The 14,140-nt window shown below is 36.9% G+C and overlaps 1 protein-coding gene across 4 annotated transcripts in view; it reads left to right on the top strand.

Annotated features, from left to right (window-relative positions):
* The window catches only part of TTC26 (tetratricopeptide repeat domain 26), a 58,670-nt gene that overhangs the window by 39,381 nt on the left and 5,149 nt on the right, over positions 1-14,140 (top strand). The window contains exons 15-19 of one of the 4 annotated variants that reach the window (XM_039700942.1): positions 1,141-1,210; positions 3,628-3,734; positions 5,912-6,045; positions 7,507-7,641; positions 7,997-9,045. In XM_039700942.1, coding sequence (XP_039556876.1) covers positions 1,141-1,210; positions 3,628-3,734; positions 5,912-6,045; positions 7,507-7,618 — 423 coding nt within the window. In that variant the 3' untranslated portion in view covers positions 7,619-7,641; positions 7,997-9,045. Of the gene's footprint in view, positions 1-1,140; positions 1,211-3,627; positions 3,735-5,911; positions 6,046-7,506; positions 9,046-14,140 lie in introns of those variants that run through there. The other 3 variants (XM_039700941.1, XM_039700940.1, XR_005626667.1) reach the window with 3 other exon arrangements.

The following is a 14,140-nucleotide window of genomic DNA, read 5'->3' as shown; positions in this document are numbered from 1 at the left end:
AAAGAAACACAAAGTTTAAACTCCTATTAATCTACATTTTTCCTCTTATGTTTTTTAGAAGCTGTTCTATAGAAACTTGTGTTATATAGGTGATGCATTTAAATACCAGGATTATATAATTACATTGATTCATCTGGCCTCATGTCTGATCTTAGGTTGTGATGACAGTTTCATATAAAGCTCAGCGTTCCCCAGTGTCTCATAAACTTGTTAAACATCTACATATAGTACTTACTAAGTTATTTAAAAGCATACCTCCCTGGACATAATAAAATAAAACATATGATAAAGTGCTACTTACAGTGATAATGCTGCTTTATTTTTATTTCTTCCCTATTACTCCTTCTCCTTCCCCCCTAAATTAGGAGATCAGTAATTTTTAAGGAATGCAAATGTCAGTAATTTGTGTAACTCACTGTTGCACAAGTACATGCATCTATTCCTGTAAAGGTATTTTGATTTTTGCCAGTAGCATCCAGTATAGTTACAAATATACATGAGAGAGGCATAAATAGCTTTCATTTTTCTTTGAGCAAAGCCAGAGTACATTTTAAAATGTATAACTTCCCCCACACATCCCTTTTTATGCAGAATATAACAAACCTGTATTTGTTCAGTAAGGTACAAAAGATGAATGCTTTGCCTGAGAATCTTACTGAAACCGAAATGGTTCAAAATGGCTTATTGCACACCATGATCTGACATGTATGGAAGGAAAGTCTCATCTGTATGTGAAACTTGTAGTATTTCAAGAAGATGCTAGTACAATTGCTTGCATTGCTTTCTAAACAAACACATTCCAAATAGCTTTTCCCACAGGCCCAGTGTTCCTTTGTGCTGTTTGTGTTGCATGGCCGCCCACTGGCGCTTGTTCAGGGCTGGCCGCACCCTCTGCACAGCTTGGTGTTCTGAAGCTGCACAAGTCCCTTGACAAACAGGGCACTGTGTGAATCCTCCACCTACTCCACACAGAGGGATGCCCCCTACACTGCAATTGCCAAACTCTATACCCAAACCCTTCTCATGAGCAGTTGTTTGTGTGACTTAAACCTTATCTGTGTGTTGAAATGAGGAAGGTTTGCCTTCTGTTTGTTTAAAAGTACATGCATGTATAATCTTTCATTTTCCTTCTTCCTGCAGGTGTTCCTTTTGATCCAGAGTGAGAAGATAAAAAGTGATTTTGTTTACCTTAGCTGGCTGGCTCGCTGCTGTGAGTCACTTTACTTTCAGCATTGCAGAATACAGATCCTCCTCTATTGCGTCAGTCCTGGCAATTCACTGTCCTAATTTAATTTAATGTTGTAGGAGGATTCAGGACTATGAAAGTGAAAAGCTGATTGCACTAGTTATAGTGTGGGTGGTTATTGCACCTTTCATACCTCTGGCTTTTATAAGCAATTACTGCTTCAGTGCAGTGCTGTTATAGTACTGTCAATGCAGCTTTGTCCTGACCAGTGACCCTTTTTCTTCTCAATTGTCTACTCAATTGCTTGAGTGAAGACTTTCTGTCTTAAAAGACTGAGTTACAACTCTAAAATGTTCAGAGTGGAACACAAAATAGAAGCATTCATACTGGGTCAGGCTCAAGGGTCTGTCTGCCTTCAAGGTTAGCCACTGTCATATGTCTAGGGAAGAGAGGAGTCAGGCAAGCATACGTGGTATTTTTCTTCCTACCATGTTACTCCACGTTGTCCAAACTCCTGTGCCTGAGGGATATCCTTATAATCTCCAGCATGTGTTTTTCTTCCAAAAACTCTTAGAAGAGTTCTTTCCTTGAATTCCTTGAATCCAGGAAACTTTTGCTGTGTTTAATATCCTATAGCAAATCTTATTTACTTTTATTTACCAGTTTTTAAAACACTGCAGAGTATACCACAGTAAAGAGACAGCTGCAGTGCCACATGTACAAAATAGTATAGAAGTGGGCTTTTCTGAGAACTCAAGTCTGAGACTCCCTAGGCTAATCATTTTCCTTACAGTGACTCAATACAAAAATGTTTTCTTATCAAACCATTTTCAGCAGTTATACCTGGAATGTAAATATGTATGTTTTGGGATGTTATGCCATATTGCAAATGTAATAAACATCTCCTAACATGATCTTTCCAGACAGGCACATCACACATAGGGATACCTATCTATGACTCTGTTTTAGGATATGCCAGTTTATTTCCTTTTTAATTAAGCTGCAGTACCAGATTGTGTTTGAGTGCTTTATATATGAATGTTTTGTTTGAATTTTTTATGAGAATGATGAATATAGTTATCTTATTGTGTCAAGTATGTAAATTACTAACAGATCATGTTATAATACATTAATGTCAGAGCATAACTAGGGACTGAGTAGTAAACAATTCAATGCTGAAATATTTCCAAGGGGCAGATAGTACCAGAGATGCATCCTTTTGCATGACAAAATGTAATATTTGTTTAGTATTATAGTACTTTTTATACCAAATTCTTCTTGAAGAGAATGTCAAAGAAACATTGGATTAGCATGGAACTGCATTGCTCTAGGCAGATTGGTGCTGGAAATTGAGAACTGCCTGTTTACCACTGTGTATGGTATTTGAAGCTGATGAGAGATAAATCCAATTTGATGTCTGGCTGCCTCCTAAATGAGAAGAGTCTATACATTCTGTGATTTTGTGTTACATGTTTGTTGTTGATTACCAGCCATTCTACCTGCAATATAAGTATAGACACAGTGGACACAGATATAACAAGCTAAACAGTCCCTCTTTTGAAAAAGCACAAGAGTGATCCTTATGTGAATAGCCAGGTACTCTCAGAGCAGCTGTTAAGGCTTGAAAAAGAAACGAAAACTTACTTTAATTTTCTTTTCTCCCAGTGTTTGAATGAACCTAGAATTATGAATACCAACCATAGATTCAAGAGAATGTCTTCTTATCACCAAGAAATAGAACCTTTGTGTTTAAACACCCTAGTAGATGTCTACTCATCAAGAGAGAAGATTCAGATTCATTTATTTCTAACTGTGTGTACCAGTGATGTTTAAAGACCAATGAAAAATTCTAGTCATATACACAAATTTAAAACCAGCAGGGGATCTCAGGAATTTAGAAACAATTTTTTCTAGTAATGACAAGTTTTGTTCTGCTTGGAAGGGCTTCAACCTCTGCCCTCTCCTTTTGATTTGTTATGAATCATGGAAATTGAATGTTTAGATTGACATGGGCACCAAGTATTAAATACCTCAGTTTGGTGCCCATTAATTTTTTTTTTTATGTGTAAGAACAATTCTAAATCTTACCATATAAATGGATTGCTATAGTTCATTGTCTTGCATAAAAAACTTCTCTGGTGCTCTCCATTCTGTTCCTTAATCACATCTGAAATCATGAGAGTTGTTCTTATTACTTATCTGTGAAATATAAATTAAGATAAACACTATAATTATTCCTCTTGACACTGGTATTCTCTGCTGAATTGGCTGTTATCACTAGTAGGGCAGAAGATAAGGACAAATACCCCTTCCCAGCTTCATGCTCATGGCTGAGACATTTACATTAAACAAAGATATACAGTAATATCTGTTCCACCTGCCACTGAATATTGTGCATAGCATATTCTTTTCACAAATCCAGCTTTTTCTTGTTATTGCAGATATTATGAATAAGAAACCACAGCTAGCCTGGAAGCTCTATCTGAAGATGGAAACATCAGGGGACTCCTTTAACCTATTGCAGCTCATTGCAAATGATTGTTACAAAGTGAGTTTTCTCTTTAGAGCTTGGTGTATGACATGTTAATTCAGTGATTGTAGCAACAGTCATTTTTTGACAGTTTTTATCATTGTCATCACTAGTGAATTTTCTGTTATAACAGCATGATGTCTAATAATGTGCATGAGTCGGCAAGGATTAGTCAGTATTTTAACCTACAGACCTTTTTGGTAGAGAACCCATTGATAGAATGGATAATATTGGTAGAATATTGGTAAATTACTGCATGCTTGAGCTATCCATAATGATAACAGTTGCTTCTCCTACTAGGGATTCTTTATGGGTAGAAAGGACAAAAAACTTTAAAGGAAAAAAAACCTAGCATAGATTCAGTGATATGCCTCATGCTGCCTTCTTGCTTTTTTTTTTTCCTTTGGGTCAGGACAGTATTTTCCATAAAGTTTGTAATGGGAGATACTCCTTGTGATCTCAAAAGCAGTATTCTAAAACCGAAGTATTATCCCTTGTGTGTCTTTCAAGTACTCAGTTACCATCTTACCCCAAAAGTCTAGTTGCTCAAGCAAGTGACTATGCCTCTGGTGCTTCCCATAGATGCAATTTGTGAAAGCAGGTTGACAGTCAGGCCTCATGTAAAATCTCTCTTTAGATCATTTAAAGTCTCACTTAAATCAGTTGATTGCTTTGCCTGAATTCTTTTCAAAACCTTCTTGTCCTGAAGAGGAGAAGTAGCTCCATATTTTGGATTTATCTAGAGCTCTTAAAAGCTGCATTTATAGAATTAATTTTTTCAGCCTAATTATGTGTGTACATATGGCCATAAGTGACTGCTCCAAAATTGTTACCTTAGTAATATAACTTGTCTTTCTATGCTAACAGCCATTGTTCCTCTTGAACTAAATGGCAAGGTCCGTGTTGTTTGATTTTATGTGGCATTTTTCAGTTGCTTCTGAAACATTACATTATACTGGAGATCCACAGACAGCCGATCTAAGTTACCAGAGATGTAAGTTAAGAAGGCAGTTGCATTAGGCTTTGCTCAATGGAAAACAAAATGAGCATGAATGGAACAAGGTCAGCAGTGCCCTGAGAGGTGGTGTAGCTGGATACCTCATTGCTGTGCTGATAGAAATTGTTCAGCGAGGAAGTTGGCACGCAGGATTTCATGCTAATTTCTTGATGCTTTTTATGCAATATCCCATCTTGTCCATATGGGGAACAGCACATGACTTGGGGTGAAGATTTATGTCAGATAGAAGGAGAACATTAAACCTGTACCTGCTTAGTGGAACTGGATCAGATACTAATTTGGATAAATCAGTATTCTAATTTTTCTTTTTAGTTGACACATCTGATAGTGTTCATACTCATTATCTTTATTCCCATACATTTAAGTGTTTGCCAGTCACCAGTGGTTAATATCAACATTTATATGAAGAGAATTATTACTCATCCTGTAGTACCAGTGTTTCTCTGACTAAGGTTTCCAAATGTAGCTCCCACAGCCTGCACTTTTTTCTCTGCAGGCTTCCAGCTACCAAAGCACAGGAGGTTGTGCTCAGTCTGCCTTCTGTGATCTCTCATGGAAAGATGCTAGTCACAAACAGCATTGCCCTTCAGGCTTGCTCAAGTGGAGAGCACTCATACAGCCCACATGAGATGTGCTGTGCTGACTTCAAAAGCCACAGTTAATCTGGTCACTCCTTTTGCATTGACTGTTGCCAAGCAACTTCCTCCTGGTTCCCAATTACAAATAGAGAACCTAAGGCAGAAAAGATAGGGTACTGGATTTTCCTGTGCTAAGGAAAATTTTGGATTATAGAGTCACTGAATCTTCTTTTGTACTGTATTGTAACAGTGAAGAAAAAAGATTAAGTTAAACCCAGAAGATAAACAAATATGTGGCCATGTCTACATGAAGAAATTTGGTTTCATTTTCAAATGTCTGGACTAGTTGAAGGTTAGGATTCTGTCAAGGGTTTTGGTATGACACTAGATAAGGGCACCTCACAAAAAGATGTTGTAATACCACCTGTTTCCCATTTCTCTAACTGTAGTGTCCCTGTTCTGTGTCACTTGCTGCCTGCAGAAAAACAGGAAAATGCACATTTCTTCTACAGCTTACTGCTGATATCAGAAAACTGGGCTCAGTGTTTTTAATCCCCTTCTGAAAGGTGGTCAGGAATAATGTTTCACTTTCTGTGCAGATGCGTCAGTTTTACTATTCAGCCAAAGCCTTTGATGTTCTGGAGAGACTGGACAATAATCCTGAATACTGGGAAGGCAAGAGAGGTGCTTGTGTGGGTGTATTTCAAATGATCTTAGCTGGCCGAGAAGCAAAGTGAGTATTCTGTGTTGTATCTGAATTTATTTTGCTCTTTTCCTATTTTCAGCTAGCTGTAAGCCAGAATCATAATCTCAGCTTTAGGTCTACATATCATCTTCCAATCTTTTATTGACCTTTCAGAGAATAGACACTCCATCCAGAGGCTCCATATGCAGTCTTCAGCTGGAAGTTTTATCTTCCACACCAACAGTTATAGAATATATGATAGAGAATAATTTATGAGCAAGTGCTGTGGACTATAAAATACCAAAATACTTTAGTCATCATCACTAGGAAAAGCCAGGTTCTAAATGGAGCAAGTGCTGTGGACTATACTATAAAATACCAAAATACTTTAGTCATCATCCCTAGGAAAAGCAAGGTTCTAAATGTAGTAATATGTTCATGGACTGGGGGAAAGTAACATCATTTCATGCTGATGGTGTAAGAATGGAAGACTATCACGTGACATTTTAAAATGCATGAACAGAACAGAACTAAGGAAACATTTACTCAACACTGTAGGAAGGACATGATTTCTCTAAACAAAGAGTAGATGAGACTGTGCTTTCATTAAAATTTGCCTTCTGAAGACACTGACCGTGTCACACAAATATACTTACTTGATGAAAGCTTAAAGGAAATCATCTGTGTTACTGATAATTTTGTTTTCGGCCCATTTCACTGGATGGGGGAATGAGAGAGAGCAGTGAAGCTGTATTTAAGAACTGCTCCCTTGTGAATATTCTGCTGTGATGCCAGATGGCCATTGTCTTCTGGCCAAAGTTGCTGTTTCCTACATGACTGGTAGGTGTGTGTATCTTGGCTTCTACACCTCCCTTCTCTTCACTTCTCTACTGGAATAATCTCATTAACTACTATACCTTTCAAATGTCCTTTTAGCAATCACTGCAGCAGATGCAGTAAAATACACATAACTTGCCTGTTTTTCAAAATATGCAATTAAGTTCTTACTGTAAACTAACTGACAAACTGCATCAGGATTTATATATGTTTAATAATAGCAGGGTTATTCCATTAGGAATGTTGATTTCCATGTTATTTGTGTTTATGTGTATTGTGTTATGTGTAAAGTGCTTTGACAGCATTAAGCTAGATGTTGCCATACTGAAGACTAACAAATAACATTAAAGATTTTTTTTCTGGGGAACAGTTTTGCAAGAGTGAGGGTATGTTACAAATACACACATATGCACACACTAAAGTAATTACATTTTGGTGATTTTATTTTTTTACTTATCATTTCTTTACAATTGTATGCAAGACTTTTTCGTTGGTGGCTTTTTTTGTCCCTGGGATCGCATGTGGTGTGCATTTTAACCTATTCCAGCACTGCAGATATATGGACCTCTCTGTCTCAGAGAACCTATGTTTCGTGAAACGGTTTGATGTGAGCAGTTTATTGTATCAGTTAGGTGTAACCCTCACTTAAATCTTTGCTATTCACCTTTGTAGAGAGACCCTGCGGGAAGTTCTGCACCTTCTGAAGAGCACTGGTAATTCTCAAGTAGAGTACATTGTTCGTGTCATGAAAAAGTGGGCCAAGGAGAACAGAGTCCCTGTTTGAGTCAGTGTCACAGAGTGATCCAGGTCAGTTGCTACTGTATGTCTGGCTGCAAGACAAAGGTCTTGGTTTCTCCTGTGCATTCTGGGTATCACCTTCCTTGTGGGACTTTAGGCATTCAAGCAAGTTGACCAGGCTGAGGAAGAGTGTCCTGCAGTGAGATTCAAAACATACAGCAAATTGGTTTTTGGGGGGGTTTTTGTTTCTTTTTTAAATTAAAACTTTCTTGGTACTTTTTCTGTTGCACCACTCTATTCCTCAAAGATTTTTTTCAACTTTCAATTTAGTTTCAATTGTCTACAAAATCAAGGTGCTCCTCAAATGTTCCCCACATTCCTCCACAAAAGTTACTGAACTGCATGGTGGGTTTTTTTTCCCCAGCAAGACTTTTGGCCTCTGGAGAAGAACCATTTGTTACAGGACTCAGACAAACCTACTTCAGCAAGTGATGGAATGTGGCAAATAGAGATGGTGACAGTGATACCACTAGGCACTGCTAGGGTATCAGATAATACAAAAGGCTTATACATAGAATCATATGATCATAAAATGGCTTGGGTTGGAAGGGACATTAAAGATCACCTAGTTGCAGCCTGCCATAGGCAGGTACAGCTTTCATTCAGAGCTGCTCAGGTTCCTCAGGGCTTTATCCAATATGGCCTTGAACAGTTCAAGGGGTGGGCCATCCACAACTGCTCTGGGTAACTTGCTCCAGTGCCTCACCACCCTCACAGTAAAGAATTTCTTCCTGATATCTAAGCTAAACATAATCTCAGTTTGAAACCATTCCCTCTGTCACTACATGCCCTTGTGAAAAATCTCTCTTCTTTAGGGCTTTTATAGATTACCTCTCTGGGGTAAAATACAAACCATATTCTGAGGAGTATCCTTTTCTGCATGAATTTCAATTACCAATACCTTAATTTGGGAATTTTTTGTCTGTAAGGATTGTTTTCTCTCTTAACATCTTTTTCAGAGCATGGAGATTTATTTGACTGATGGTATTGTTCAATCTCACTTTGAAATTTAACACTCAGAACATATATTCATGTTAATGTAGTTCATGAGAACTTTAGCAATCTGATGATAAAAACATCTTTTAATTATTTTGTTCAGCATTTACCACCATCATGAGCAATATATTCATTATACTTTTGGATTTATTATACTTTCCTATTTTTTTAAGGTGAATGGTTCAGGGAATACATAATTCTAAGAGAAGGCAACAGTTGTAACATAAAAATGTGTAATACATTTGATAGTAAAAAACATTTGTATATTATTTGTAATAGAAAACTTTACATTTTATAAATCTGTAAAATACTTAAGAAGTATTTTTTTATCTTTTGAGGGGAATTCAGAATACCATCTTCTCTACTGTCTGTAGATGCAATACTGTGCATTGATTAAAGCTCTTATTTTAATCTACAGTTGAATGTCTGATTGGTCTGTGTTGGTTCATATTGCAAAAGTTGAAATAGTGTATTCATTTTGCTGTGGAAGAGGGCAGGTTTGTGGCTCATTATTAAGTACATGTTCATTAATCAGTCAAGGCAAGCCAATGGCCTTGGTCCTGATGTTATGGTAGTTTGCTGAAACTAAGGCAGCTGGATGTATGTGGAACATGCACACCTTTCTGCCATATAATGTGTCTGGTTTTACTGCTTTAAGCAAAAAATGTGGGTATTATTGTTCAGGTGTCTAGAAGTGCATTGATAGTTGTGGTTACTTGCACTTAAATCTAAAAACTGATCCATCACACTAGCAACAATAAGCCTTTCAGCAGGGGCAATGTTACAGTCCTTCAAGAGAGGTGTGAAAGGAGCACTATTTTCACTGAAGGCAGTTACAAAACACTTCACTTGTGAACTGCATTTTTCTTTTCCATCTCAGTTTAATTAACTTGGAAACAGATTGGGAATATAATTATGAATCTTGGTACAAAGCTTCAAAAAATCATGTTGGTGGCTTTGTAGCAGATGTTAAATGCATCTAATTACTCCCTTTATTGAAGCTTAACCTGCAGGAGAGCTGAAGAGCATCCAAATCCATTACAGACCATTTTACATGTTGGTTGAATCTTCTGAAATAAGTGTGATGGTTTTGCAGCATAAAGGTTTGGGGGCCAGTTTTAACTTCTCTTGTCTGTGACAAGAAGTTTTAATGCAGAAGGGAAGAAGTTGGTTTTTTTTAAACTCACCTTTATTTACTGTAGCCATAATGTCATATTTGATATGCTAAATAACATGGCGTTTAGCACAGTGCATTTTATTGACTGGCAATAAAGCTTTTATCATTTAAGATAAAACAGGGACTGTAGGCCTTTGCCTTGAGCAGTGATGTCTTAACATTTAGGTCTTGGTAATAGAACAGATATGTAGGTACTATTAAAACAGAACAAGAAAAGTACTGAAATACTGGTGTTTATTTTACCTTAGAAATACATCTAGAATGTGTGTTCCATTGTTTAATCTGAGGTCATATTCAAAGAACAGATATTAGAAGTTGCCTTGGCTGATACAGAAATGAAAGGTAGTAAAGAATAGATAAAATTTTATCCCTGTCCATTTCCATATTTCCCTAAACTCTAGAAATTTAAGGAGTCAAGGTACTCTAAATAGGATGGCTAGGACTGAAGGCAGATGACCTATTGAGCAAGCAGGCAGTGAAGAATGTATGTGCAGAGTCAGGGAAATGGGTAAATTTATTGGGCCAGGAGTAAGTGAATATAAAATTGAAACAGTGGCATTTCAGATAATGTAATGAAAAGAACACTAAAGCAGAAATTGCTGCATCATTATAATTTCAAGGAAGAATATGGAAATTAGAGTTATTTCTTATACTCTGAATAAGCATCTGATTTTGGAAAAAATAAGCTACAGAGAATGCACAGAAGCTGCTCTGCTAGCAATCATAGCATTAATAGTGACTAGTAGAGAAAGCCAAACCCCAAACAGTGTGTAACTGCTTTTAGTTGAGTGCTGACCCGTTCCTGATGGATAAGAAAGTCAACCTTGATTTAAACTTGTTAATACCTGAACAACAGCTATGACAGTAACACCTAAGTGAATTAAACTGGAGGCGACAAGTTCACTGTGAAAGAAAAGTCATGTCACATTACAGCTCTGGACTGTAGCAGCCATTTAGGCTGATGTGGTTCCCTCAGCTGCAAGCTGGCTCATTGATCTTCATAAGAATGTTGTCTGAGCGTGAATGAGGAACTTGGCTAGTAGGCAGTCATACACAAAGTAAACAATTACTTAAATGGCTGTTGCTACCTATAGCTTCACTATATGGGAGCTATACATACATTGAAGAAAACATCTAGATTTTGCCAACAACCATTTTTCCCTCTGTACTATCTTCAGAAGTTACTTCCACTCACTCTTTTTGAAGTTTCATTTCCAAATTTCCCTCCTCCCTTTCAGTCTATGACATGGTGATTGAATAAGTAGACAATTGCATGAAAGTGTTACCAGTAACATTAAAATCAAGTCATTAATCATCTGCTAGATAAGTTGGCCTGACACTATGTAGTGCAAGATGATAAATTTCACCAGTGTTGAATCCAATAACTAACTTGACTTACCATAAAATATTTGCCAGAAAAACTTGAGTGTTAATTTGAAGATAGATAATGAAAAATCCATAGTTTTATTTTGAAATTTATTCAAATGCTTAAGTCATATTTGCTTTTTTAGAAAGTGTACCTTAATTCTAAAGTCATCTTATTTAGCCTTGTTTTCTAATATTCTGTTCTTCCAATGTTCATCATTGCTGTTAACCATTAAAGCCTGGCATTCTTTTGTTTCGTTTGGGGTTTTTGTGGTTTTCTTTGGAGTTTTTATTTCATCTTTTAAAGTGCAGCAAGTCAATTCTTGCTTGTATGAGAGACTGATTCCCCTGTCAGGGTGTTTTGCTGGCTGGAACACTGGCAGTTGGTTTGCCAACAGATTTTTTTTTGAAAACATGGCTCCTTAGCACTGGGCATAATTTATCTCTGTATGTAACATTGGAATATACTTCTCCATACTCAAAGATTGCATTCACCCTTTTTGCCTTATCACGGGGGAGCCTCGCACTAAACTGGTTCTTGGCTGGGACATGGTATCTAGGATTTTTCCAGAACTGGTATTTTCCAGAATACAGTCTATCCTTTGGAAGAGACAGCCTACCTTTTGTTCTACAAAAATACATTTTGTTCAAATTTGCTTTGCTTTCCAGCTTATGCAGATCACTCTGCATGACTATTTATCCACGCTAATTACTAGTTTGTTTCTCTGGAGCTACTTATTAGCAGTTTTACAGCTATATCTGAGTCATCAAGGGGTATGTTGGATCCTCCATACTTCCAGGATCCCCTAGACGTTGTTGATGACTGATGGCTGCTTTTCATCATTTATCATTCTCAACTTGTTTAACGTGTACCTTTCAGATATGGTGTTATGCTATTCTTTAAAACTAGTTATATGGCATCAGAAATGTATGCATTGCACTTGCAGGAACTGCAGCACTGTTATATTCAGCTAAACTTGTAAAAGATCCATGTCATAGGAGATACTTCCATTCATTCTTTCTTAAATGAGCCTTTCAACATCCCAGAGAGACTGATAGAATCCAGTTACTCAAGTCCTTTTGCATAATTTGAAACAACTCTTTTTTTGGCCCTGCAATCACATTTAGCCACTAAAAGGTTACCTTTGACTTTGCAGAGTTTAAGCTTTCATTTGAAACAAATAAAGCAGGCATTTCACATCTCTGGGCAAGGGAAAAATCCTAAATTCCTTATAGGTCTTGCTTAATTGATGAATTACACTAGCATCTATTTATAGATTTAAAAATAAAAGTAATGTCTATATTTAGTAAGAGCTGTGACATTTGAGAAGACACAGTGACACAGTGTATTCTTCAAATAAAAAGAGAGCTTCTGTTTCAATTCAGGCTTACATGTTTGAATTGTGCTTAGTTGCTTCACATTGTATTATTCTTAGTAATTCTTTAGAAGAATTTAAAATAATGTAGTAAAATAAATAGTGGTCTTTAATATGTTTTTATGATAGACCTTCAAGACCATGGGTCTCCAGTTATTTATATATATATAACAGGAAATATGCTGTCTCATAGTTTGTAGTGATTCTCAGATACAGCTGAATCAAACTAAAAGGTGGGATACTATGTACGCTGTTCCATGAATCTAGGAATTGTATTGAGTTTTTTGCAGTCCTTAAACCACAGTTTAAGCCGGTCCTTAATTGCAGATGAGTAATGAGCCTTAGACTCCACTGGATCACTGTAAGCAACTTCCATGTGGTTAGTTCTGTGAAAAAAAACCACACACAACAGTGCAGAATTATAAAAGGTAACATTTTAAGAACACATAATAATGTTGACATTGTTTACATCATGTAGTAAAGAACCATGCTCCAATTCCAACAGCTGCATTGTTCCTTGTAACAGCTACAATTTTCTTGGATGATTTTCTCCTTCTTAACCATGATGGGATCATTATGCATTTCTAAAGCTACTTGTACTCTTTCTTGCCTTACATTAATGGGTGAGGCCATTATATGGTGAGCCATTATGTGACAAAACTCCGTATCTTATTTTGCAGAGCTGGTGAATTAACTCAGATCACATGATGTCATTGTGTCTCATGAATCCGTGTGTGAAAGCTGTCTCTAAGAAAATGTTACAAAAATTAAATTACAAAACCTGATAAACCAAGTCTTAAACTGCTTGGTATATTCCCATACTGATGATTATCCTTATGTTTTCATTCTGCCAGTTCAGTCTTACTTTTGTCTGACTTATTCATGATGCCACATGTGCTGGACTTAGTCATTACTGAACAAACTGAGAAGCTGTTTATATAAAATTGTGGTGGTTTCCCCCACCATTTAAAGTCAAAGAGCTACTTTCTGGTCACAGCAAAGTAATTTCTGAGGCAAGCTTTACAAGACTCCCGACTCAGTTTAGCCAGTTGTTCTCAAGCAGGTTTTATCACTGTGTCCACTTTTCATTGTGCATATTCTCATTCCCTCCTGAGAGTTTTCCCTTCCCGTCTCCCCATTAATGTGATGGGGCCTTACAGGACTAACAGACTACTGCTAAAATACTGCTGTTTTCCACTTCTCACTTCCTCACCTTGCTCTACCTCTGAGCATGACTTGCTTCACTTCCACTTCACAGGCATTCGAGGCAAGATATTTTCAGATTTGTAAAATGCTGTCCTGTGGAAGACTCAAAGTCTACATGACACTAAGAATAACTCAGTCTCTTAAAACAGTGAGGAAGTGTTCAGATAAGAGTAGACTCTACTATTACTTACCAATGTCAGGGGTAATTCTTTTAAGGTCAGAAAAATGACATCTGAAATAGAACTGTTATACAGAAAATGTAGCTTGATTTCACAAGCATTTTGGGTATGTAGTGTCCACTCTATTCTTAAAATCGTCACTTCTATTGCTGATATTCTACACTTGTTTTAACATGCTCAAAAAACTTCATGTCTTCTGAAAATCCAAC

Source organism: Passer montanus, unplaced genomic scaffold (assembly GCF_014805655.1).
Source record: "Passer montanus isolate IOZ18808 unplaced genomic scaffold, ASM1480565v1 scaffold146, whole genome shotgun sequence".
Taxonomy (NCBI): domain Eukaryota; kingdom Metazoa; phylum Chordata; class Aves; order Passeriformes; family Passeridae; genus Passer; species Passer montanus.
The sequence above is the reverse complement of the archived record's forward strand: the minus strand, read 5'-3'. Positions and strand labels throughout refer to the sequence as shown.